This window comes from Puma concolor, chromosome D2 (genome assembly GCF_028749965.1).
Source record: "Puma concolor isolate L17-30 chromosome D2, mPumCon1.1.hap2, whole genome shotgun sequence".
NCBI classification, from domain to species: Eukaryota; Metazoa; Chordata; class Mammalia; order Carnivora; family Felidae; genus Puma; species Puma concolor.
Genome location: NC_141677.1, coordinates 46941477 through 46967390, shown reverse-complemented (window position 1 = coordinate 46967390; position 25914 = coordinate 46941477). Strand labels below are relative to the sequence as shown.

At 38.8% G+C, this 25914-nt stretch overlaps 1 protein-coding gene across 14 annotated transcripts in view; it reads left to right on the top strand.

Moving 5' to 3' along the window:
• Positions 1-25914, top strand: part of PTPN20 (protein tyrosine phosphatase non-receptor type 20) — a 113733-nt gene that overhangs the window by 84092 nt on the left and 3727 nt on the right. For 11 of the 14 annotated variants that reach the window (XR_015241687.1, XM_086680219.1, XM_086680217.1 and 8 more), the window contains 4 exons: positions 2407-2497; positions 14448-14782; positions 18744-18959; positions 25711-25773. Coding sequence is in view for 13 of the 14 variants with exons in the window: in XM_086680219.1 (XP_086536345.1) it covers positions 2407-2497; positions 14448-14782; positions 18744-18959; positions 25711-25773 (705 nt within the window). In the remaining variant the exon portion in view is untranslated. Of the gene's footprint in view, positions 1-2406; positions 2498-11488; positions 12750-14447; positions 14783-18743; positions 18960-25710; positions 25774-25914 lie in introns of those variants that run through there. The other 3 variants (XM_086680222.1, XM_086680227.1, XM_086680226.1) reach the window with 2 other exon arrangements.

Sequence of the window (25914 nt, the reverse complement as noted above, 5' to 3'; positions counted from 1 at the left end):
TTGTTTTTTCTTTTAATTTTTTAAATATTTATTTATTTTTGAGATAGAGTAAGAGAGAGAGACAGCACGGGGGAGAGGGGCAAAGAGAGAGGGAGACACAGAATCTGAAGCAGGCTCCAGGCTCTGAGCTGTGAGAAAAGAGCCCGACGTGGGGCTTGAACCTACAGATCATGATATCATGACGTGAGCTGAAGTGGGACACCTAACCGGCTGAGCCACCCCTGTATTAGTATTCTTTAGAACAAATTACTAGGAAGACCACCAGTATTTTGTGCTATTTAATTTTTGGATCTTTGCTTATCTCTTACATGACAAATGATTTCTTGTTGATGATCTAATTGACACTTATTTGAGAACAGAGGAATTACTTTCCATATTTTTTTTAAGCCTTTTATATTTATTTTAGTGAACTGTTAGTTCCAATTCTTTGCTCAATTAATGTTTATTCTTTTTCTTATCAATTGATAGCTTTATATAATGAAGAAATTGTCTCTTTTGTATGTGCTTTATATGGTAACTTTCCTCCCTTGTTGTATGTGCCACACATACATGTGCGTACATGCACATACACATTTAGTAAGAAGAGTGGTATTTTTTAGTGGTCAAATACAGCAATCTTTTGGGACTTCAGGGTTTTCTGTATCCTTTAGATGCCCTTTCACTCTAAGATCATAATTATTTCATGTTTCTTACTAATATCTTTTAAAATGTATAAATTTTTTAAAATGTATAAATCTTTGATCCAACTAGAATTTAATTTTTTATAAGGTATTTGTTAGGGACCCCACGTTATATATCTATCCTCTTGTCCCATGATCCTCTTGAAACTTCTATTCAGTGATGTAAAAGGCCACTTTTATTATATACTGAAGTGATATATACACTTTAATGTATTCTTGGACTTCTTCCATTGATTTGTTTATTCATATGCTGTTACCAAACTCTATTAATTAGTGTAGCTTCATGGGATCTTTTACTATTTGTTCAGACTAGTCTTCCCTCATTTACTCTTCTTTTACAAAATTCTTCTAGTTCTTCCTACAGATATTTTTTCCCAAATTAATTTTAGGATTAATTTGCATAAAAATTAAAAGGGTAAAAATCTTACTATCCTACTGCTTAACACCTTCTCTAGCTTCTCATCGGCCATGTCAGTGGTTGCCAGCACTTATTTAAAGACTGGTGGTGCCAGGTTGGCTACCGAAGGGTTACTGAAGAGCTTTTGAAAAGTATAGACTCACAGGCTTTATCCACAAATATTCTCATAGACTAGGACTGGATACATCTCTGCTTCTTTTGTACATGAAACAAGGCGTTCCTGGGTAGTTTTCGTTTCCCCCTGGGCTAGATCATGTTCTCTGTTCTCTTGTTCTCATCCTATTCACTATTTCCCCAAGAGGAGATGTATGCCCCCGTGCCTTTATTCCTGTCCTTTTACCTGGAGTGGTACCTGCTCACCTCCGCTCTCCTTGCCTTCCGCACACACACATACTGTCATATGACTAACTTTTGATGACAGTCATCAGTGTTACCATCATACTAGCATCTCTGTACATTGATCTCATAGGTCCCCCTCTGACTGCTCTGATAGCTCCTTAAGGATGGGAAAATTTTCAGGTTCATTTTTATATTCCAGTATCTAGAAAAGTGCTGAGTATGTATTAAATGTTCAATCAGTGTTTACTGAATTCACACTTGGTAATGAAATTTTTTTGGAAGGGAGAATTCCTTAATTGATACCTGATAATTCCTTCATGGGCCAAGGAGTAAATTGTGAGTCTGCTTATATTTTTTTTTTGGTTTATGTTTATATATATATTTTTTTCTGTTATTTTTATTTGTTTGCTTATAAAATAATAGATTTATGGTTAAGTCCAAGAAGGGAATGTTCTGTATTGGCTTTTTTATGAAAAAGGAAAAATATTGAAGTTTAAGGGAAAAATGCATCTTTAGAGAGATTAGCATTTTCTTATCAAACAACTTGTTGATTGACATCTCAAATTTGAGGTATTTTCTATAGTATTTTTTTTAATGTTTATTTGTTTTTGAGAGAGGGAGACAGAGCATGAGTAGAGGAGGGGCAGAGAGAGAGGGAGAGACACAGAATCCAAAACAGGCTCCAGGCTCTGAGCTGTCAGCACAGAGCCCGATGTGGGGCTCAAACTCACGAACCACAAGATCATGACCTGAGCCAAAGTCAGACACTTAACCAACTGAGCCACCCAAGTGCCCCTTTCTGTAGTATTTTTTAATGCGGTTTTGACTTCACTTATCGTACAACACATTTAACATTGGGTCATGCCATATAGAGGTTTAAGGATCATGAACACTAAGCAAAGGCAGATTTTTTTTCTTGTTTCTTTTTGTCGTAGTAAATATGTGACTTATATTTCTTACCTTTTAAAGACTTTAGATTTTCAGAACCTACCTGGTGAGTTCAACTCTGGGAATGACCTACGCAACAGAGACAAAAACAGATATCGAGATGTTCTTCCATGTAAGCTAAAAATGGTTTTATTTTCCTGTTTACATTGCGGGAAAGATAAAAAGTGGGTTGTATGGCTTTCAGTATTAGGCATTTTGACCTGTGATCATGACAAAGAGCTCTGGTAGCTAGCTAGTGGGTAGCCTGGGCATATTCTTAAATATGCTAGAACATGGTCAAGTTCAAGTCTTCTATTCCAGGTACTTCTTCCAGCAACTAACATAGGGTTATTTACAGAAGTCTTTAAACCTTCTTCTTATGCATATGCTACTTGTCAGGCCATGAACTATATCCAAAATATAAAGTCTAGTAGTCTGAGACACCTCTTACTTTTGGTACCCCAAGCCCTAACCACTTTCCTTGGCCATTTTGTTTAGACACACGGATACAGTGGAGCTATTTATATCCTCTGCCTTGGACAATAAAACTGCCAATCTACCCTGCAATAGGAGGTTGCTCTTTGATTTTCTCTAAGGGCCCTCCACATTGCTTCCCTGTACTGGGTGAAGCTAGTGCCCCTCTCCTTCCCACCCAGTTGCTCACAGGATTTATCTGTCTCAGGCCATCCAAAGAGTAGAAACAAAATACAAGACATTTTTAATTTTAGGCAGGAAATCTCATTCTATGCCTCACATTCCTTTCAAAGTAAAATATTTTTCGTGTTACTTTACCATTTTTCTTCCTCCATCTTGACCTTTCTCCTTCCTCCTGTATCTTATTTACTGTAACCACCCAGTTGTCCACACCAGAAAACTTTGAGTCACGCGCAATATTCAAAAGTGGTCACAAAGCCCTTTTAATTCTACTTCCTTAATACCCCCAGAATCTTCCCCCATGTCTCAGTTCTAACCACTGCTTGGATTGAGCCGATTTCATCTCTCGGCTGGTCTGTCTTCTTCACTGCTTCCATGCCCATCTACTCACAGCAGCTACTGAAATGACTTTCCTAAAACACAAATCCCTTCCAAGCTCTTCTTTGGCTCCCTGTTACTGTCATGGTAAAGCTCTTTAGCATCATGGCATCTATTCCACCTCTGTTGCCACAGCTCTCTGACAGAACCTCTTTTGGTTTCTGGAATTCATTCTCTTTCTTTGTCTCCAGGCCTTTGAACCTGTGGTCCTTGCAAGAACCATCCATCCTCCTTTCTTTTCTGAGGTAATTCCTACTGTTTTTCAGAGCTAGCTCAGCCCGACCTTCCTTGTGTTCCTCAAAGCTAGGTTTGGTGTTTCTCTAATAGTCTCATACCATCTTGTGACTGACCTCCCCAATTTACCAAATTATATTTTATTTATCTATTTATGCTCCTGTTTCTCCCACTAGACTTGAGGTGGTTATCATAGAAATTAGGGTAGAATAGTGACTGCCATAATTAGATAAATACCTTTATGTTTAGTTGGTTCATTCAGATCTAAAATAGCTTTATTATTATAGACTAATGAGTACCTTCCCAGATAGTTAAAATATTAATTCTGCTATCTCCTGCGGGGAGAGTGTGCAGAAGTACATTGATGAATATTCCTGAAATCAGGGTAATGTTTAAGAGATAATACCAACAATTTGGTGCTAGTCTGAGAAGTCAGAGGTTCCAGTTATGTAATTCCTACACCTACATGTGCAGTTAGCCCTCAAGGAACCAAATGCAAACAAGACTTTAAAATGAGGATTACAAGAAGCTTGTTTTAGGATATGGGGTACGTTTGACATTTGGTCTGACTTGAACTCTTTACTCTGGGTACAAGAAGAGTGACAACTAAAGAGAAAAAAGATGTGAAGATACAAAAAGTTCAGTGATTAGGAGAACAGTATGGCATTTCTTCAAAAAGTTAAAAATAGCACCAGCAATTACACAACTAGGTATTTATTCAAAGGATACAAAACTACTGATTCGAAGGGGCACATGCACCCCCATGTTTATAGCAGCACTATCAACAATAGCCAAAGTATGGAAAGAGTCCAAATATTCATCAACTGATGATTGGATAAGGGGATGTGGTGCACATATGTAATGGAATATTACTCAGCCATCAAAAAGAATGAAATCTTGCCATTTGCAGTGACATAGATGGAACTAGAATGTACTATGCTAAGCAAAATAAGTCAGTTAAAGACAAATACTATACGATTTCACTCATATGTGGAATTTAAGAAACAAAATAGGTGAATATAGGGGAAGGGAAGGAAAAATAAAATAAAAGCAAAAAGGGAGGCAAACCACAAGAGACTCTTAACTCTAGAGAACAAACCAAGGGTTGCTGGAGGGGAGCTGGGTTGGGGGGATGGGTTAAATGGGTGATGGGCATTAAGGCATGCACTTGTTGTGATGTGTACTAGGTGTTGTTGTATGTAAGTGATGAATCACTAAATTTTACTCCTGAAATAAAAAAAACAAAACAAAACAAAAGTTCAATGGCTAAAACTAAGGAAAATCATGTAAAACCCTTTGATTTTCTCTTAAAAGAAAATCAGTTGTTATTCAGTCAACTTTTGTTTTAAAGCCCACTGATTTATCTGCCTTATACTACAGTGTAATTTAATCTCAAATAAGCCTCCTTAAGTAACAATCATAGAAAGTTTTTTTTTCCTTTTAGAGAGAGAACATGCATGTGCATGTGAACGGGGGGCAGAGAGGCAGAGGGACAGAGAGAGAGAATCTCAAGCAGGCTCCATGTTCAGTGTGGAGCCCAATGTAGGGGTCAACCCCAGGACCCTGGGATCATGATCTGAGCCAAAATCAAGAGTTGGGCACTCAGTCGACTGAGCCACCCAGGTTCCTCAAAGGTTTCTTTGATTTCTTCACCACACATTTTTTGAAGTAATAGAGAAGGTTCAAAAAGAATCACATCAAGAAAGCCAGGAAAATAATTCATTTATTCCTCTCTTCAAATGCTGGGAAGACTAATTGGGAGATTCACATATCTTGGCACACTGCAAGTATATGCAAGCCTCACTTTGCATGGCTCCAGTATGCACAAATTTCAGTTAGTGTGTTTAGTGAAGAACACCATTCCCCCAACAACACAATTCAAATTTCAGTGATCACAATATATTAACTATGAGTAATTGCATAAAGTACAAACTTCACTTCTAGCTCTTCAGTCTGCAGATTACTATGTAAATAACAGATGTGCATCATGATCAGTGACTAACCATGTCATTTTTTTTTTTTTTGCTTCTTTTAAAATACTACTGCAGTTGGTCACTGTGTACCTGTTACTCAGCTCATGCACAGATAGCAAAGCGTAGAGTTTTGTTGCCTCCTTATTTTTTAGTGATAAGCCCACGTTACCTTTTATAAAAATGGGTTATCAAAAGTTGCTTGGTCAACAAAGATGAATTGAAGCAAAGAAAGGAAAAGTAGTAACACTGGGATGAAATCCTAGTAGAACAAGAATAGAGTTAAGAAGAAATAGTGCCTTGGAAAAGGTTATAGAACAATCATAATTTGTCCTGTTGATTATTAAGATCTTTTGCAAAGTTTCAGCTTGTGCAGTCATATTTATGGCCCTATACTACTACGCAAAGCAGGAATGGGCCTTATTATGTACCCAGGGATTTTTAGGTATAAAGTAAATATCTTGCATTTGTATAGCATTTTATAATTTGCAAAGCATTTTAAAATGCATAATCTTATATAATCTCTGTGAAATCCTCCTGAAGTGGACCATTGGATATCATAATTTCTACTTCACAGAAGAGGGAATAGCTCTGAGGTTAAAAGGTGTTTTGAAGGCTAATAAAAGAGTGGGGCCATACCACATGTCATGGCCTAATACTTTTTCTGTTTTTCTTGTCTTCGGGTCAGGATCTACTCAGAACTAACTAATAATGATAGTGACTTAGATTTCTATTAGTTTTCCACTTTACAGAGCACGTTTTCATATATGTCATGGAGTGCTGTCTACAGTTATGCAAGGAAGGCAGAGCAGACGATATCTGAATTTTAGGATGCAAGCAATGAGGAAAGGGTAATTTCAACAAATGGTTCTGGACAGTTGCATTTTCATATATTTAAAAATGAACTATACCCTTATCTCACACCTTACATAAAAATTAACTCAAAATAGATCATAGGCCTAATATGAATTAAAACCATAAAACTTCTGAAGAATACTTGGGAAAAATTTAGTGTTCTTGGGTTTGGCAGAGTTTTTCTTAATAGGACACAAAAACCCCAAATTGCAAAAGAAAAAAACAAATTAGACTTCTTTGATTTAAAACAAATATTACTTTTCAATGTACTGTTATGAAAATGAAAAGGCAAACAACGGACTGGGAGAAAACACATTCAAAACATTTGTCTGACAGAGGGCTTTTGTTTAGAATGTGTAAAGAAATTGGGGCTCCTCGGTGGCTGTGTTCGGTTAAGTGTCTGACTTTGGTTCAGGTCATGATCTCTTTTGTCCGTGAGTTCGAGCCCTGCATTGGGCTCTTTGTTGACAGTTCAGAGCCTGGAGCCTGCTTTGGATCTGTGTCTCCCTCTCTTTCTGACCTTCCCCTGCTTGCTCTCGCTCTCGCTCTCACGTGCTCTTTTGCTCTCAAAATAAATAAGCATTAAAAAATGTTTTTAATTAAAAAAAGAAGAATATGTAAAGAATTTCTATGGCTTGATAGGAGGACAAATAACCCAACAATAAGTGAGCAAAATATTTAAGTGGCCGCTTGAAAGAAGAAGTATGGATAACAAATATGTGAAAAGATGTTTATATCATTAATCAGTAAGAAAATGCAAATTAAAACTATAATAAGATACATTTTACATGAGATACACTTTACATCCGCTACAATGGAAGTGAGTTTAACAGTTTCTTATAAAGTTAAGCATGCTATTGCTATTGCTGGGTCATAGGGTAGATCTATTTTTAATTTTTTGAGGAACCTCCTCACTGTTTTCCAGAGTGTTACTTCATTGTCCTCCAGCTTCCAGTGTTTCAGGTAATAAATACGATGGTATCGTGACCTTATTCTAAATTTTTTAATGTTTATTTATTTTTGAGAGAGAGAGAGAGAGAGAGAGAGCAAGTGGGGGAGGGGCAGAGAAAGATGAAGACACAGAATCTGAAGCAGGCTCCAGGTTCTAAGCCATCAGCATAGAGCCCATTATGGGGCTTGAACCCACGAACCGTGAGATCATGACCTGAGACAAAGTCAGACGCTTAACTGACTGAGTCACCCAGGCGACCTGGCCTTATTCTGTAAGAAACATATTCTTTCATTCATAAACCTTATGGCATTTTAATTTTTTCCTGGAATTCAGAAATGTTACCATGTATGTTTCATTTCATTGGTCTTATGTAGAATTCATAGAACCTTTTAATCTGAAGACTCAGTCTTCCTTTAGCTCTAGGAGAGTTTCTTCAGTTATTTAGTAATTGGTCTTCCTCTCTCTAATCTGTTTTTCTTTTTCTGGAGCTCCTATGATTTGTAGGGTTGGTCTCTTGGATCTTTTTTCTAAGGCTTTCATCTTTTTCCTAATTACCTCTTTACTTTTGCCTCTTGGTAGTTTTGCATATACTTCCTCCCCCCCACCCCCAACCTAGTTTTAGTTCTTGCTTTCTTTCATTTGGTCTTCTAGGGAACTTATTTAAGTTTCAAGAAAACCTTCCTCCTTCCAATCATCTATTAAAATTTTTAGCTTGTGTGCTGCTTAATCTTATATGTCAACTTGGCTAGGCCACACTACCCAGATGTTTGTCCAAACATGAGTCTAGATGTTGTTGTAAAAGTATTTTTAGACGTAATTAAGACTTAGATCACTGGGCTTTAAGAAATTCAGATCATCCTCTCTAATATGGATGAGCTTCATCCAATCAGTTGAAGGCCTTAAGAAAAAATGATTGAAGTTCCCCAAGGAAGAAGCCATTTTGCCTCCAGATTGCCTCTGGACTCAAGACTGTAACATCAGCTGTTCTTCGGATCTCCAGCCTGACAGCCTGCCCTGCAAATTTCAGACTGGCTGCATAGTTGTGTGAGCCAGTTCCTTAAAATAAATCTGTCTACTGTATATATATATATATATATATATATATATATATATATGGCCTATCAATTCTGTTTTTCTGGAGAACACTGACTAATATAAATTTTGGTACCAAGAATGATTCTAGAGGAACAGAATCTTAAGGATGAGTTTTATGAATTGGTTTCCTACTCTGATAAAATTTAAAGGCACTAATGACTCTATTTCTAGTAGTAAAGAGAACAGTGATAATCCATGGTGTAATAATGGTAACAGAGATAAATAAAATCTCACCATTGGCTTTTCCTTTACAAATACTTATAAGAAGCAAGGTCTGGATGACTGTGTATTTTATACCTTAGAACATTTTTGTCAACTAACAAATATAATGAGATCGGCTGGTTGTTTCTAATTGTGCTATGCCAAGTAGGGGAAAAAAAGGATGATCTCAGGGATTTGAATTTCCAGCTCAAGCATCACATAAATGACCTAAAAGTGTTCGTGTTTTCCCTGAAAGAAACCCTTATCTCCTGTAGCCATGGAGCTCAGAATGTTGAAAATCAAACCCAGGGTCTCATCCTATGAATGGCTGACTTACTTTGCAATTTGAATTCCATACTTTGCAGGGTGTTTGCTATTAAAATGAGGGCATAGAATTTAAGAAAGAATGGGATTATGAAAAACTGAGAACATATGGCAAAGTCCTGGTAAAGATAGGCACATCAAACCCCTAAATGCAGAAGAGTCTTGTTTGCCAGTACTACTGACGCTGGCACTAATCTGACACTAATTCTGGGAGACCAAAAGTGTCACCCTGGCCCACCAGGAAGAGGGGTACTTATGGAGGTCAGATAAGCAACGGAGTTTTAGCTTGGGTCCATTTCCTAGTGGGTTCGGTGTGTTCTGAACCACTGTGGTTATTTCTGCAGTTCTGGAATGCATACTTGGAACAGGCATACTCAGCAACTGGCAGAATCCCTACCTGTGGAGTGAGGCCAGTTATGGTGGAAAAGGCCAAATGGAAGCCTGTAGATCTGCTTCTGTCTAGGAAGATAGTAAACTAAAAGCGATGCTGCGTTCTTGAGAGAGCACAGAGAGATTAGTGCCACCATAAAGAATTTAAAAGGTGCAGTGGTGGTGATTCCCACCACATCCCCATTCATCTTACTTATTTGACCTGTGCAGAAAACAAGTGGATCTTGGGGAATGACAGTGGATTATTATAAGCTTAAGCAGGTGGTGACTGTAACTGCAACCATTGTACCAGGTGTGATTTGATTGCTTTAGAAAATTATTACATCCCCTGGTACCTAGTGTATACCTGTTGATCTGGCAAGTGCTTTTTCCCCATATCTGTTAGTAAAGACCACCAGGAGCAGTTTGCTTTCAGCTGACATGGCCAGCAATACACATCCAATGCCCTATCTCAGGAATAGATCAGTTCTCCAGCCCTATGTCATAGTTCCCAAGGATTTTGATTAGCTTTCCCTTACTTAAGACATTATACTGGTCCATTATATTGATGACATTATGCTGATTGAATCTAGGGAATAAGAAGTAGCAATTAACTACTCCAGACTTACCAGTAAGACATTTGTGTGTCACAGGGTGGAAAATGAATCTAACAAAAATTCGACCTCTTTGAAATTTGTAGAGGTCCAGTGGTGTGGGGAATATAAAAATATTCCCTTCTAAGGAGAAGGGTAATATGTTGCATCTGGCCTCTCCTATAGCCCAAAGAGGTAGAATGCCTCATGAACCTCTTTGGACTTTGGAGACAGTATATTCCTCATTTCAGTGTGCTACGCTGGCTCCTTCACTAATATGGGTTTTGAGTGGGGCCCAGGACAAGTGCAAGTTCTACAAGTCCAGGCTGCTGTACAAGTTGCTCAGTTGATCCAGTAGATGCAATGTCAGTGGAAACTAGGGGTACTGTTTTGAGCCTTTGGCGGGCCCCTATGGCTGAATCAGAGCCCAGGCCATGGGCTTTTAGAAAAGCCCTGCCAATCTCTGTGTATAACCACTCACCTTTTAAGGAACAGTTTTGCCTGCTATGAGGTATTAGTAGAGACTGGACACTTAACTATAGGCCATCAAACCAGAAAGTAGAGCGTGCAAAGCAGCACTCCATCATCAAATGGAAGTTGTAGATACAAGGTTGGGTTTGAGCCAGCCTTGAAGGCACAAGTAAGTTAGATGAAGGGACCAAACTGTCCATGGTCTTCTTTCCTTTACCTCCTCTCTTCCAGCCTGCATCTGTGACCTCATGAGGAGTTCCCTATGATTAGTTGACTGAGGAAGAGAAAATTGGGATGTTCTTTACAGATGGTTCTGCACCATATGCAGGTACCACCTAGAAGTAGACAGCAGCAACACTACAGACTTTTTGGAGGGCACATCCCTGAAGGACAGTGGTGAAGGGAAATCCTCTCCATTGGTAGAACTTTGGGCAGTATACTTGGTTGTCCGTTTTGCTTGGAAGGAGCAATGGCCAGAGGTACAAATCTGTACCAGTTCAGGCGCTGTGGCCCATGGCTTAGCTGGATGGTCAGGGACTTGGAAGGAACATGATTGGATAGTTGGTTACAAGGAGTTCTTGAGGAAGAGGTATGTGGCTAGACCTCTTGGGATGGGCAAAAATAATGAAGATATTTGTGTTGTATGTGAATGTTCACTGAAGGGTGACTTAAGGAGAGGATTTAATAATCAGGTGGATAGAATGACTCATTCTGTGCATACCAGTCACTTTCCCGGTCACCCGTGCATTACCCAGTAGATTCATGAACAAAGTGGATGTTCTGGCAAGAATAGAAGTTATGAGTAGGCTCAGCAACATTAACTTCTAGTCACCAAGGTCAACCTTGCTGTGGCCTGTGCTGAGTGCCCAATCTGTCAGCTGTAGAGATCAACAGTGAGGCCCCAATATGGCACTGTTTCCCAGGGTGTTCAGCCAGATACCTGACAGCACGTTGATTACATTGAACTACTTCTATCACAGAAGGAACAGTGCTTTTTTCAGTGCCTTTTTTTGTTTGTTTTTTTACAGAATAGATATTGTGTATGGATTTGCCTTCTTTGCATGCAGTACTTCTACCAAATCTGCCCTCCAGAGACCCACAGAATGCTTTAGCTAACGTCATGATAGTCCACACAGCATTGCCTCTGACCAAGGAGCTCACCTTGAGGCAAATGATTTGTGGCAGTGGACTCGTGCTCATGGAATTCACTGGTCTTAACATATTCCTCATCCTCCTACAGCGGCTGGGTTGATAGAACAGTGACATGGCTTTTTGAAGACTCAGTTACAGTGCCAGCTAGGTGGCGGTAACTTAAAGGGCTGGGCAGTGTTCTCTTGGAGGTCCTATGTGCTCCAAATTAGCATCCAGTATATGTTTCTGCCACAGCCAGGATTCAGGAACTGAGAACTGGAAATGGGAGTGGCACAGCTCACTAAGACCTCTAGTGATCCAGTAGCGAAGTTTTGCTTCCTATCTCTGTGACGTTATGCTCCGCTAGTCTTGAGGTCTTAGTGGCCGTCTTCAGTAATGTTGTCTGGCATTTGAAGTGGTCTTTCCTTGAGTCTTCCTTGAGGGCCAGCAGATCATAGAGTTACTTGCGGAGACTGTGGAATCTAGAAGAACTGCTGCATAATAGGGAACAAATTACTTAGCCACTTTGAGTAAAAGTGTCTCATCTGAAAAGCATGCATAATATACCTCATTCAAAGGATCGTTTTGAAGTTCAGATGAGGTGATGCATGCAGAATACATACATGCTGCTTGGGCCTGGGTGCATGTGAGCACTAAATTCTACAACTGTCTCTTCCCTTAGGGGAACATTTCTCCTGTCATCACTTGAACTATTTCCTTACTACTGTGTATTCCATAGTTTTGCTTCTGAAATTCCTTTTATGTATTTTCTTTATATGCTCTGTACTCCCTAACATTTTACTCATTATTATCATTGTTTTCATCTTTTTTTCTGAGTTCATGGGGAAATCTCTAAGCCAATTTTCTAAATCACTAATTTGTTTTTCTATTCACTTCTCACTTTAGAGGTTTTAATTGAGTAATTGTGGTTTTTATCTGAAGGCAAGCTTTTATTAGTTTAGATTGTTTGATTTTCACACATTTAATCTCCCTTTTAAAAATAAATACTTTTCTACTATAAAGTGGTACAAGTTCACTATAAACAATTAGGTAATAAAATAGCCACTAGTATTTTGGTGAATACTTGCCAGGTTTATTATTATTATTATTATTATTATTATTATTATATGTTTATATAAAGTAATATAATGTATTTGTATATATGTTCATATATGAGGAAGACCTTTTGCTTTTGTTACCTCCTTTATAATTTAATAACATGTCAATAAACATGTTATTCTTTTTAAATAATAAAATAATGTTCTCATATTTCATTTTGTTTTTTTATTATTTTTTTAAAATGAAATTTATTGTCAAATTGGTTTCCGTACAACACCCAGTGCTCATGCCAAAAGGTGCCCTCCTCAATACCCATCACCCACCCTCCCCTCCCTCCCACCCTCCATCAACCCTCAGTTTGTTCTCAGTTTTGTTTTGTTTTTTTTTAATTTTTTTTTTCAACGTTTATTTATTTTTGGGACAGAGAGAGACAGAGCATGAACGGGGGAGGGGCAGAGAGAGAGGGAGACACAGAATCGGAAACAGGCTCCAGGCTCTGAGCCATCAGCCCAGAGCCTGACGCGGGGCTCGAACTCACGGACTGCGAGATCGTGACCTGGCTGAAGTCGAACGCTTAACCGACTGCGCCACCCAGGCGCCCCTGTTCTCAGTTTTTAAGAGTCTTTTATGGTTTGGCTCCCTCCCTCTCTAACTTTTTTGTATTTCATTTTAAATGAAAATAGCTTTTAAAGTATTCTTCCCTCTTATAGGAAGGAAAACCTTTGCTATGATTTTTAAAAATTGTATCCTTTTGTGAAGTACTAGCCTTCTTCATATATCTAGTGATTGTTTTTCCTATCTATTCATATTTACAAAGGAAAGTTTATGTTTGCTATGTTGGAATTTGAAAAGGGTTCTATCAGAACTTGTGTAAGGCCCTGTTTAGTTATCTCAGTCATACCCTATTTGCCAGATAAGTGGCCCACAGGACTCTGAGTAATAGGGAGGGGCTCTTGGTGAGACCACTGCCTGGCAGGGAAGGTCTGTCCTTTGCTGAGGGCATTTATTGTCTGTGTGGGAGCAGTGGTTGAGCCAGAGGTCCAGATGTCTATGTAAAATGAAGAAAGAGCTCTGGGGCCAATGGAGTTTGTGAGTAGGCCAAGTAATTGGCTTCCTCTTTCATATTTGTTGCAATAGTTCATGTTTCATGAGTCCCATGTTACTTGGAGCAAATCCCCTTCATAACATCATTTTGCCATAATACCTTTGCTTTGATTACATACTGTTTCACCCAGTGAATGCTGAGGATGGATATAAAAGTTGACTATCATGTAGTTGGGGCATTGGTAGAATTCCATTAATCCTAGGGTTTGGATCTGATCAACTATCACAGTCATTTTTTTTTTTTTTTTAATCCTGGCCCTTACTGCTCTGGGCTTGCAGCTTGTCTGGATTTATAGAGAATGGCATTCCCTTGCCCCCTCAGAGGGCTCCTCCTTGGCTGCATTCAGTTCAAAGGAGTTAGGTAACTCCCTTGGCTTAATCATACCTGTGCCATATCTAACAGAAATCTCTCAAAGTGTCTGGATTCTGATGGCAACCTTCTCTATTTAGTAGAAACAGATGAAAACAAAAAACACTCATTGTGTATTTTGTAGGTCATGCCACTATGTTTGGGGGAGGGAAGAACTTAAATGCATGGACTCCTATAACTCTTGAAATGACACTCTTATGCCATCTTCTCTACTTGTCAAAGAGATGAATGAATTTACCAGTGTGAAATACTTTCATGAATCCAGGGTGTATTGTATCTCCTACTTTTCTTTTATCTACCAGATATTTCTGTTTTTATGATAGATGATTCAACACGTGTTCCTCTTGGAGAAAACAAAGACTACATCAATGCTAGTTATATTAGAATAATGAATTCTGGAGAAGAGTATTTTTATATTGCTGCTCAAGGACCACTGCCAAGTACCACAGATGACTTCTGGCAAATGGTTTTAGAAAATAACTCTAATGTTATTGTCATGATAACCAAAGAGATAGAAGGTGGAGTTGTCAAATGCCACCATTACTGGCCCATTTCTATGAAGAAGCCTTTGGAATTGAAAAACTGTCGTATCTTCATGGAGAACTACCAGATACTTCAATGTTTCATCATCCGAATATTTCAAGTTGTGAGGAAGTCTGTAAGTTTTTAAAAAAATCAGTATTAGATGTATATTTCATTAGATAAGCCACATATCAGGAGGAGAAGTTAGGATTAGGTTGTGTTACAGACTGGGGGTACTTTTTTGAGTAACTTGTTTTTACTGCTCCCTGGTGCTAGAAACCAAGACACCAAACTCTGACTTGAGAGATGAAAACCCTAAACAGGGAAGATGGGACAGGGAGCATCAGTATTGGAAGTTGCCTAATCCTGGGATGCACTTTGGCTGCTCCTGCCTAGTATGACATATGTATTGAGTCTTTCAGGTATATTGCTAACCACTGTGCCAGGCACTATCACTACCTTACCAAGTAGTGGAGATTCAGGTATCCTTACTGATACTCCTAGTTACTGTGGTCTGTGGTAATACTGAGATCTGTATGGAATGCTTTGGGGCCTGGAAGGGAAGTACTTAGCTTTACTTAGGGTTCGGGGGAAGGTTTACTGGAGGAGGGAACATCTGGATTGAGAACTACCCAAACAAGAAAGATGTAAATAAGAAGTCGGTAATCAAGATATGAAATGCGGTGTGTATGGAGAAATGTAAGTAGTTAAGTGTTTAGGGAATGTAAAAGTTTAACAGTTTAACTCAGGGAAAAGTGAGAGGTGAGATGAGGCTCTAGAAGGTAAGCAGGGACCAGTCATAACATGAAGTATCTTGGAGTTTGGCTAAGAAGCACAAACTTTATTATGAAGATAATTGGGAGACATTGAAGAATTTTAGTCAGAAGGTATCATGATCAAGCAGGGCAGTTGGCATGGAGATGAAAAGCAGAGACTTTGGTGTTTTTCATATAAAATTGGCAGACTTATATGTGATTTATGACTTATAAGGGACAGAAGGAGTGGTCAGAAGTTAAGTTATCCAATACAGAAGCCATATGTGGCTATTTAAGCTTAAATTCAAATCATTAAAATTTATATGAAACAACAAATTCAATATTTCACTTGCAACAGCTGCATTTCTAATGTTTAGTCCCATGTTACTTACTAATGGCTGCCATATTGGGTCACACAGATTTAGAAAATTTGCATCATTATAGAAAGTTCTAGTGGGAAGTGTTGATCTAGAATAACTCATAGATTTCTTGCTTTAATAGAGTCAAAAGATACAAAAGGAATGGTTTATAGGAGCATTGGTATAAGTGGATTTGATTAGCAGGAAAGTGATACATGTGTTCAACAGGAATGAAAGAGATGGGGAGTTAAACAGGAAGCGTGACAAGAGGATCAAAGAAATTGATTGGAGTCCAAACAATGACTAGGAAAAGGGTTGCTGGAGATGATGAAGTTGGAACCAGTAAATTTTCAGTAGCAATAAAATGTGCATCTATGAAATTATTTCCTTCCCGGCAGCCTAACTATGAGATTCCTGAACACAGGTTAAGGGGCTGACCCAGGGTGAGGTGTTGTCCACTATGTGTGGTAAAATTCAAAGGATGAAAGGAGTTAACAGTTTGGTAAGAGAATGATTCAGATAATCAGCCATGAAGTCTAAACTTAGGGAGACAAATGGAATCAGGAGCAGGTCAACTAGGAGTAGATGGAGGGCATAAAGGACAGGAGAGCTCCATTTGGTCACATTGTTGTTGGAAGGAAGATTTTTGATACTGGACATGATTATAGGTGATAATAAGTTCAAGGAGTGACCATCACTGTGAGGACCAGAAGAAACAAGTGGTCTCCTCTACAAGAGAGAAATACAAACGCTGTGAGGTTAGGGTGTCTGTTGGGCTGTAGAGACCCTGGATTTGCCGTAGATGATGTCAGAGTCTGTGGCAAAGAGAAGGTCAGGATTTTTGGTGAACGTAGCAAATTGACCAGAGGCTAAAGCCGCTGGGTAATAGAAATGAGAAGATAAAGCTAAGAGGTATGAAACTCAAAAGGAAGAGGGGTATTTACACAAGAAGGAATGATGAATTGGAAATAGGAGTGGGCAGCAAGGAGTATGCAACCTGATCTCTATGCTCTGTGGGACCTGGAGAATGGGAGAATAGGTGGCCTCGGTGAGGGGGCTGCAGAGAGTGAAGGGCTGTGGGGGGCAAGGAAAGAAATGGACGAAGCATTACGGGAAATGATGAAGGTTTCAAAAAGTTTATGGTGGGATGGGGCACCTGAGTACGAAGGGAGAAGTTGATGAGATACAGGAGTAGGGTGAGAGGGAAAAGTGAGGAGGATTGGAGCATAGTTGTGACCAGCGAGGCCAAGAATGATGGCTGACACTGACGGATAACTTGCTGGCTGTGTGCTGGGCACTGTGCTTGGTCTGTGCACTAAGGTTGAGGGGATTCGCTTCAACCCTCACTCCCCTAATACTTGTGGATTCCCTCCTGTTGTAACCAGGTGTTGTGCCAGGAGCTGGAGACAGAAAACACACACACACACACATTATCAGCTCTTAGAACACTTATGGTCTAGTGGGGAAGGAAGTTCCAAAATGATGTGTGAGGTACGTTTTATGGCAGGGGAAAGCCAGTATGCTTAGAGAGTATAGGCAGGTGAAAGGCACAGAGGAATTATCTGTCTGTAAGAACTCAAATGCTTGGATCCAAGCAGTGGTGGCCTTTGAGCTGAGGCCCACAGGCTCCAGAACCATGGCGTTCGTGTTTGAAGAATCTGCATCACGGTTTCTGTCTAAGTGATTAGGTCAGGAAAGTGGTGAAGTCCACCTTTGTGCAGATTCTTAGCGGTCAACAGTGGCAGGAGAGATTTAACTCCTGACATATGTGGTAAAGCTATCCTCACTTTGGTGCCTTCACAAGATTTTCAGTATTGTTTTCATCATTCAATTTCACGTACCAATGATTTAAACCTGAGTTTTCTATTTGGGACTTAGGAAAACTTATTTCTATTTGGAACTCAGGAAAAAGGGCTGCATTAGGGAAAAGCAAGGGAGGAGTAAGAAACCCATCCTGAGTTTCCCTGCAGGGGTGCCCAGAGAAGCAAAATGAAGGGCTTGACACTGGGAAAGCGCCATCCTTTTGGAAAGGATAATGGGTCAACTGGAAGTGTTTAATAGTCGACCTTGAGGAGAGTTTCATGCCTGTGCTGCCAGAGGGCTCAGCATAAGGGTGGGGGCACAGCCCACTTGCCTGGTCACCACCTACCCTGTCCTCATCACCAGAAGAGATTGGTGCGCCCCTGGTCAAGGAACTTTGCAGCACCCAGCTGTTTTCATTAAATTTTGTATCATAAACATTCAAGCTAACATAGAATGCTTTTCCTAATGTGTTAGCCCATTCTTGGTTTTTGGATTCTGGGTTTTTCTGCACAACCATGGTCCAGAAGAAAGATGGTTGATTTGAATTCAGGAAGCCTACATTATAGTCCAAGCTCTAGACGTGGGAGATTTCTGACCTAGCGTACATCTCTCCATTACCCTGATCCTTACGGTTTCATCTGTAAAATGGGGATAAAACAGTACCTACCTCCCAGAGTTGATGTGAGGATTAAATGAAAGGGTGCATGTGAAGTCTCTAGCATAGTACCTGGCGCGTCATCAGTGCTTAATTCTTTTTTTAAAAATTATTTACTTACTTACTTATTTCTTTATTTATTTAGAGAGAAAGAGGGTGCGTGCACTCATGCAAAGTGGGGGAGGGGCAGAGAAAATTTCAAGCAGGCTCCACACTGCCAGCAGGGAGCCTGATGTGGGGCTCGAACTCACTAATCATGAGATCATGACATGATCCAAAATCAAGACTCATGTGCTCAACCAACTGAGCCACCCAGGTACCCCCAAAAGTGCCTATTAATTCATGCTACCTATTGGTATTCTTATTTGCATTACTGTATGACCATAGAGCCATTATTATTATCATTTATTATTATTATTATTATTATTATTATTATATTGGAAATGGAATTGAGATCCTTAACACAAGAAGTTGATAAATCTCTCTCTTCCCCTTCTTTCTCCTCCCTGTCTCCTCTCTCAACAGACAGGAACTAGTCACTTTATAAAACACTTGCAATTCACCAACTGGCCAGACCATGGCACTCCTGCCCCAGTAGATGGCTTCATAAAGTATGTACGTTATGTGAGGAAGAGCCACCTTACAGGACCTGTCCTTGTTCACTGCAGTGCTGGCGTGGGCCGGACGGGGGTGTTCCTCTGTGTGGATGTTGTGTTCTGTGCCATCGAAAAGAACTTTCCAGTAAGTGACATTAAACAGATAACTTGATGCTATTAGTAAACACTCTACTACTTTTAACAGCCTTCTAGTACCTGAAGACTATGATTTGGCCCTCAAGAGAACTCAGTCAAGAGAAGGCATGTGAACTTTGGGTACCTGCTTCTCAATCAAGTGGTGCAGATTCTGGGAGGGGGTTGTGATAATTAAAGTACATAATGCAAATGAGTGGCATGGAGCATTGTTGGGAACACAGCAGGTGCACAATGATTGCAAGTTCATGTCTCTTTGCTTTTCCTCTACCCACACATACAGCTTTTAAAATCCTGTTAAATAATGTCAGTGAAGTATGCCTGTTTTTAATGAACAGAAAATACATGCACATGAGCACATTGGAAAAAATGTAGACTTCAGAGTTTTAATGAGCGGTCCCTAGCTTTGACTGCCAGTTTTGCCTCACACTGGAGATTTTGGTGACTTTGTGCAAATTGCTCATCTCTGAAACCCAGTTTTTTCATATGCGAAATAAGGATAATAATATTGCTGGGTTTGGGTCGATCATTGACAATTCATTGCTTCCCTCTAAATTTGGAACCAGCTGAGAGATAGACACAAGAATTAGACACATACTGATTATACTATTACCTTTACTCTTGATTAAACTGATTAGGGAATGTGACCTTAGATTTGTGGCCAGAAAGACTGACTCACTGAATTGTTTTCCTGCACTGCAGGAGTGCGAAGGGGAAGACACCTGTTTATTAGCAGGCACAGGGGCAGGAGTGACTCTTACCAGGGGCACAAGGAATGTGAAAAGCCACACCTCAATCCTGAGAAAACAGGCTGCCGGGCATTTGCCGTGCGAGGCAAATTCTGCGTTAGGTTGTTGTCACAACAGTCCAGTCTCTGCTCTCTTGGGCCTTCTGCACCTTTTTTTTTTTTTTTTTTTTTAATTTTTTTTTTCAACGTTTATTTATTTTTGGGACAGTGAGAGACAGAGCATGAACGGAGGAGGGGCAGAGAGAGAGGGAGACAGAATCGGAAACAGGGTCCAGGCTCTGAGCCATCAGCCCAGAGCCTGACGCGGGGCTCGAACTCACGGACCGCGAGATCGTGACCTGGCTGAAGTCGGACGCTTAACCGACTGTGCCACCCAGGCGCCCCGGGCCTTCTGCACTTAAACCCTAACAGTGCCAGACTCTCTCTGGGGGCAGCGGAATGGCTACTTTGGTTCCAGAACTCATTATCCTCAAGCTATATTATGTGGGAGGGTTGGAAAATGGTCTCTCCCAGTAGCTCCTTGGAGGACAGAGGAAATTACTTTTTGTCAGAAACCTGAGCCAGTATCTCCCAGCCTTTCACTGTGTCTGAGCTATAGCCCCTTCCCTGAACTAATCACTGTGGGAGATACTGGGCTATGTAGGCCGGTCAGGACTACTCCAGGCCATAAGACTGAGAGTGAGAAAAGGGATGGTTTTCCAGAGCAAACTCAGTGGATTAATATAAACTGGTGAGTCCCCCCGGTGTGCTAAAAAATGCTGAAAATTTTAGTAGTGTAAGTCTGATATTACCCATTCCCATAACTAATGTTGTTTGAGCCTTTTAGCAGAAAATGTTAGTATAATTTTCTTTTATATATTCCCCATCATAGTTTCTTAAATAATTTGTTTATATTTGTCCTTATTTTATATTCCTTGTAGAAACTATAAAAACTGTAAATATTATATTTCATGTTTCTAAGGAGCACTGTTTTCTCCCACCTTATACCTTCTTTAAACTCAGAATGTGTTTTATAATAAGCCATCTGTCAGTTTAATTGACAGTGTTTTTCTTAGTGGTACATAAAATAATGATGCATTTTACAATTAAGGATGCTTAGATTTGATGGAGTAATTCAAAAATAGAAAATACATCCATTGTTTCTTTATTGGCTTCCCACAGAACCTTGAACTGTCAAATGTTCTTACTGATACCCTTTCTACTCTTTTCAGAAATTTTGCCCACCAGACCTACTCAGAGTGCGGTCTTGGACCAGCACCAATCTGTGGATGTTTATTATCTACCATAAGATACATTCCTAGAAATTGAGAGTGAACGTTTAGAAACTTTCAGAGCAGTTTGATGTATTGCTGTGACATCCAAGAACATGACCAGTGGATGGGTCTTCTTGAACAGAGTATAGACCAGTTTGTGTGTTGTGGAACTCACATGGGGAGTCTTACATGCAGCAAGCTACATACCAGCTCTGTGAGGCGGACATTTGTGACCTGAGACATTTTAAGATTATCCGATCAATTATAACTCAGATATGAAAATCGGAGAATATGTAACCATTTCTTTCTTTTTTGTTTGTTATTTCTATAGCCATTTTCATTTGTAACCACGCCTGCTTAAAAATTCTTAAAATATTGGGAACACACTGCCTCTTTGCTTTCAGAAACCCTGAGACTGCTCTGTAGTTTGAACGGTCTCAATAGACCTTTCTCTTCTAATAGTCTTTAGGGTACAATAACAGTTGTTCATTACTGGTTACCGTATTATCACATAATGATGTGAATAATCCAAAATTTAGCACATTAGCCTTTACATAATTAAAAATTATTTACACAACTATGCACACTGTCAAGTTTATCTGGCAGGGTTGTGTTTGTTTGTTTGTTTTGTGTAACAAGACTCTAGATGAAGCAGTGTGATATTTATTTATTTATTTATTTATTTATTTATTTATTTATTTATTTATTTATTTTGATGGGGGGGGGGGAGAAGGGGCCCTCAAGAGAGAGGGAGAGAGAGAGAGAGTCCCAAACAGGCTTTGCACTTTCAGTGTGGAGCCCTACACTGGGCTGAAACTCATGAATTGTGAGATCATGATCTGAGCCTAAACCAAGAGCCAGATGCTCAGCCAACTGAACCACCCAGGCACCCCAAAGTCCATAATCCATTTTGAATTAAGTTTTGTATAAATGTGAGATTTAAGTCAAGGTTTACATATGTTTTCTTTCTTCCTTTTTTCTCTTTCTTTCTTTCTTTCTTTCTTTCTTTCTTTCTCCTATAGATGTCCAATTTTCTAGGACCATTTGTTGAAAAAGCTATTCTTCTTCCACCAAATTGCTTCTGCACCTTTGTCAAAACCATTGGGCACATTTGTATGGGCCTATTTCTGTCTCTGTATTCGGTTCCATTGATCCATCTGTCTATCCTTTTACCAATATCACACTATAGATTCCTGTAGCTATATAGTAAGGTAGAGTGATTCCTTTATTCTTTATCAAAATTGTTTTAACTTTTATAGGGTCTGTGCTTTCCTATATAAATTTTCTAACTAGCTTGTCTATATCTACAGAAAAAAAGCTTACAGGGATTTTGATAGGAATTGCTTTAAATCTATAGATCACTTTGGAGAGAACTGACATCTTTGCTATGTTGAATACTCCAATCCATGAACATGGTATGTCTCTCCATTTATTTAGGTCTTCTTTGATTTCTCTCATCAGCATTTTGTCATTTTGGGCATATAGATCCTATATGTGATTTATTAGATTTATCCTATTTCATTTTCTTTGGAGCAGTTGTAAATGGTGTTGTGTTTTTATGATCAGCTTCTACATGTTCAAAGTTTATATGTAGAAATGTGATTGATTTTTGTGTGTTGATCTTGTATGCTCTGATTTTATTGAACTCACTATTTCTAAGAGGTTTTTTTTGTTCTATTTTGTTCTGTTTTTAGATTCCTTGGGATTTTCTACATAGGCAATCATTCCAGTTGCCAATTGGGACACATTTATCTCTTCTTTTCCTATCTGTAAGCCTCTTATTTCTTTCTCTGGCCTAATTCAGCTATCTAGAACTTTAAGTATTGGGTTGAATACAGGTGGTGAGAACAAACATTTTTAGGGGCAAAGTAAATTAAAATGATTCATTTTGTGAAAGACCCTGTGAAGAGAATGATAAGCTACAGACTTAGAGAAACTGTTTGCAAATCACATATCTAACAAACATACCTAAATATCCATTTAGAATATATAAAGCATACTCAAAACTTTAATAGTAAAGAACAAAAAACAAAAAAAAAAAAGCGACCCAGTTAGAAAATGGGTAAAAGATATGAACAAACATTTCACCAAAGAGGATAAAAAGATGACAAATTACCATGTAAATAGATTTTGGGCTTCATTAGCTTTTAGGGAAATGAAATTAAAACCATGATGAAATATCACTAGGCATGTATCAGAAAGACTAATATAAAAAAAATAGTGATACCTACAAATGCTGGTGAAGAGTTGAAGACACTGGATTAATTATTTGTTGCTTGTGGGAATGTAAAATGGTATACCCATTCTAGAAAATAGTTTTATAATTTCTTTAAAACAAAAGCAAAACTAAACTAAACTTACTCTACAGTATCAGCAGTAGCACTCTTAGGTGTTTATCCCAGAGAAATGAAAACTTACAATTACTCAAAAGCCCGTATGTAAATGTTCATAGCAGATTTATTCATAATAAATGAAAACTGGAATCAACCTAGATGTCCTTCAGTAAGCTGATGATTAAACAAACTGGTATATATCCATTTCATTTATTTTTTAAATGGAATACTATTAAGAGATAAAAAGGAGTGAACTGTTGATATACAGTAAAACCTTGGATTACAAGTAACTTGTCCTGCAAGTGTTCCACAAGATGAGCAAACATTTATAACTAGTTTTAACTTGATAAATGAGTGATATCTTGCAATAAGAATAATATGGGACACTGAATGTTACATGATCATAATTGAGCCAGTGATTCCTCTCTTTCTCTCTCTGTGAGATTTTGGGTGATTGTCTCCCATGCTTGGATGCTTGGTCTCAGGCCACAGTGTTTGACAGAAATTGGTGATTTTTCAGAATGTTGGAAGGTACCCACAACTGGCAACCCACAACGGTGTATTTTTTGCCACTTAAAGCACCTATGGACAGTCCTTCGCTTTTCCATACAAGAGTAAGCTTAGGAATGCTTTGTTTCATTCTAGGTCAGGCTGCCTGCAGATATAGACCCTTTTCTCTGCTGCCTTACTGCCAGTTACATTAAATACAGTATATGACAAGAGTTTATTAATACTATACTGTAGTCACCATCTGTTAGTGACAATGAAAATCATCCTACACAATAACCCTCCTCTCTCTTGTCTCCCTCACACCAGCCACAAAGGTTTTCAAAGGTAAGTGCAGGCTAATTTGTTTATTTTTCTTTATATTTTGTATTTCCTTTATTATTTTATGTGATAATACAGTACTGTAATCATTTTTATATGAATATTTTTGGGTCGTGGAACAAATCATCTGAGTTTCCATTATTTCTTATGGGGCAATTCACCTTGATATACAAGTGCTTTGGATTACAAGCATGTTTCCGGAATGACTTATGCTCGCAAACCAAGGTTTTACTGTACACAATTTATAAGGATCTCAAGGCAACTATACTGAATGAAAAAAAAAACCCTAAAAAAGTTAGGTATTACATGATTCCATTCATACAATCCTCTTGAAATAACAAAACAGTAGAGATGGATAACAGATGACTGGTTGCCAAGAGTTAGGGACTGGGTTGGGTGAGTAGTTCTAATGGATAACATGAGAAAGTCTTATGGTGGAACAGTTATGTATCTGGATTGTGGTTGCAGTTATCTGAGTCTTCACATGTGATAACATTGCACAAAATCACACACACACATATGTACACAAATTCACAAATGATTGCAGATAAAACTTGCAAAATCTGAGTAATGATCAAAATATGATTCATGGATCATACCAATGTCAGTTTCCTGGCTTTGATATTATACTATAATTATGTAGGATGGCATAATTGGGGGAAATTGGGTTTACGGTACATAGGATTTCCATGTATATTTTTGCAACCTATTGTACATCTATAATTATTTCAATATGCACATTTTTAAAGGTTCAATTAAAATTTTAAATTATTATAAAAACGAAAAGTTAAAAAAATCAAGGAATGGTTACATTTTCTCTGATTTTTATATAATTTGGGGTTATAGTTAACAAACCTTAAAATTTCATGTGTCTATGTGGTCTTGCTGGACATGACTGGTCCTCAGCACCACTTGTGACTCTCCAGGCAAGTTCAGCAACACTTGAGCTGGTCTTGGCCTGTTCCACTGGTGATCCTCCTTGATGCTGCGCCACTGTCAGATTGCCATAAGAGTCTCTAAACACTTACTACCAGTTTATGGACTCATCTCATTGTGGATTAGTAACAGCCCCTTGCAGACCTGCACCAGCTCAGTGACCACACTGGGTAGGCTGGTATCCATGCACAGGTGCAGAATCTGGTATTGGGCCAACTGTTGTTCAGGGTCTCCATTTGAGTTGAGAGGGCTTTTTAGATGAGAAACAGCTGTGTTACTAATGTGGCCAGAAAAAGTATTCTATGCTCAGACTTTTCCAGAATTACAGTCCTGCTTTAAGATTTCCCTTTGGAGAACAGAAAAGTAGACACAGGGGCAAATTTGTTGTTATTTCTTTTGGAGAGCATTTCTTATTATAAATGATTGCTTCCTGCTTTTTCCTGGAAACCTTTTAAACTAAAGTCTTCTTTATCCATTAGACTAGCTTAAAAATAGTGCCTTTTCTTATAGTTGAAAACGAGACCTTTCTGGTTATATCTTGACATCTTTTTTACTGGAAAGAATTATGGAGTGCTTATTTGGCAATCTGTGGGTTTGTATTTTCCCCCATGTGAATAATACAAAATCACTGTCATCCTGTTGCAGTTCAACATCAAGAATATAGTGGCCCAAATGAGAGAACAGCGTTATGGCATGATTCAAACAAAGGTAAGCCCTCACTACATAAATTCTAATAAAAAGAATAAAGAATATAAAGATTAACATGTTTAGCATGTTACAATTTGTAAATCTTTTCTACCTACATGATGTCATTGAATTCTCACTGTTTGAGGTAGACCTTATTTTTTC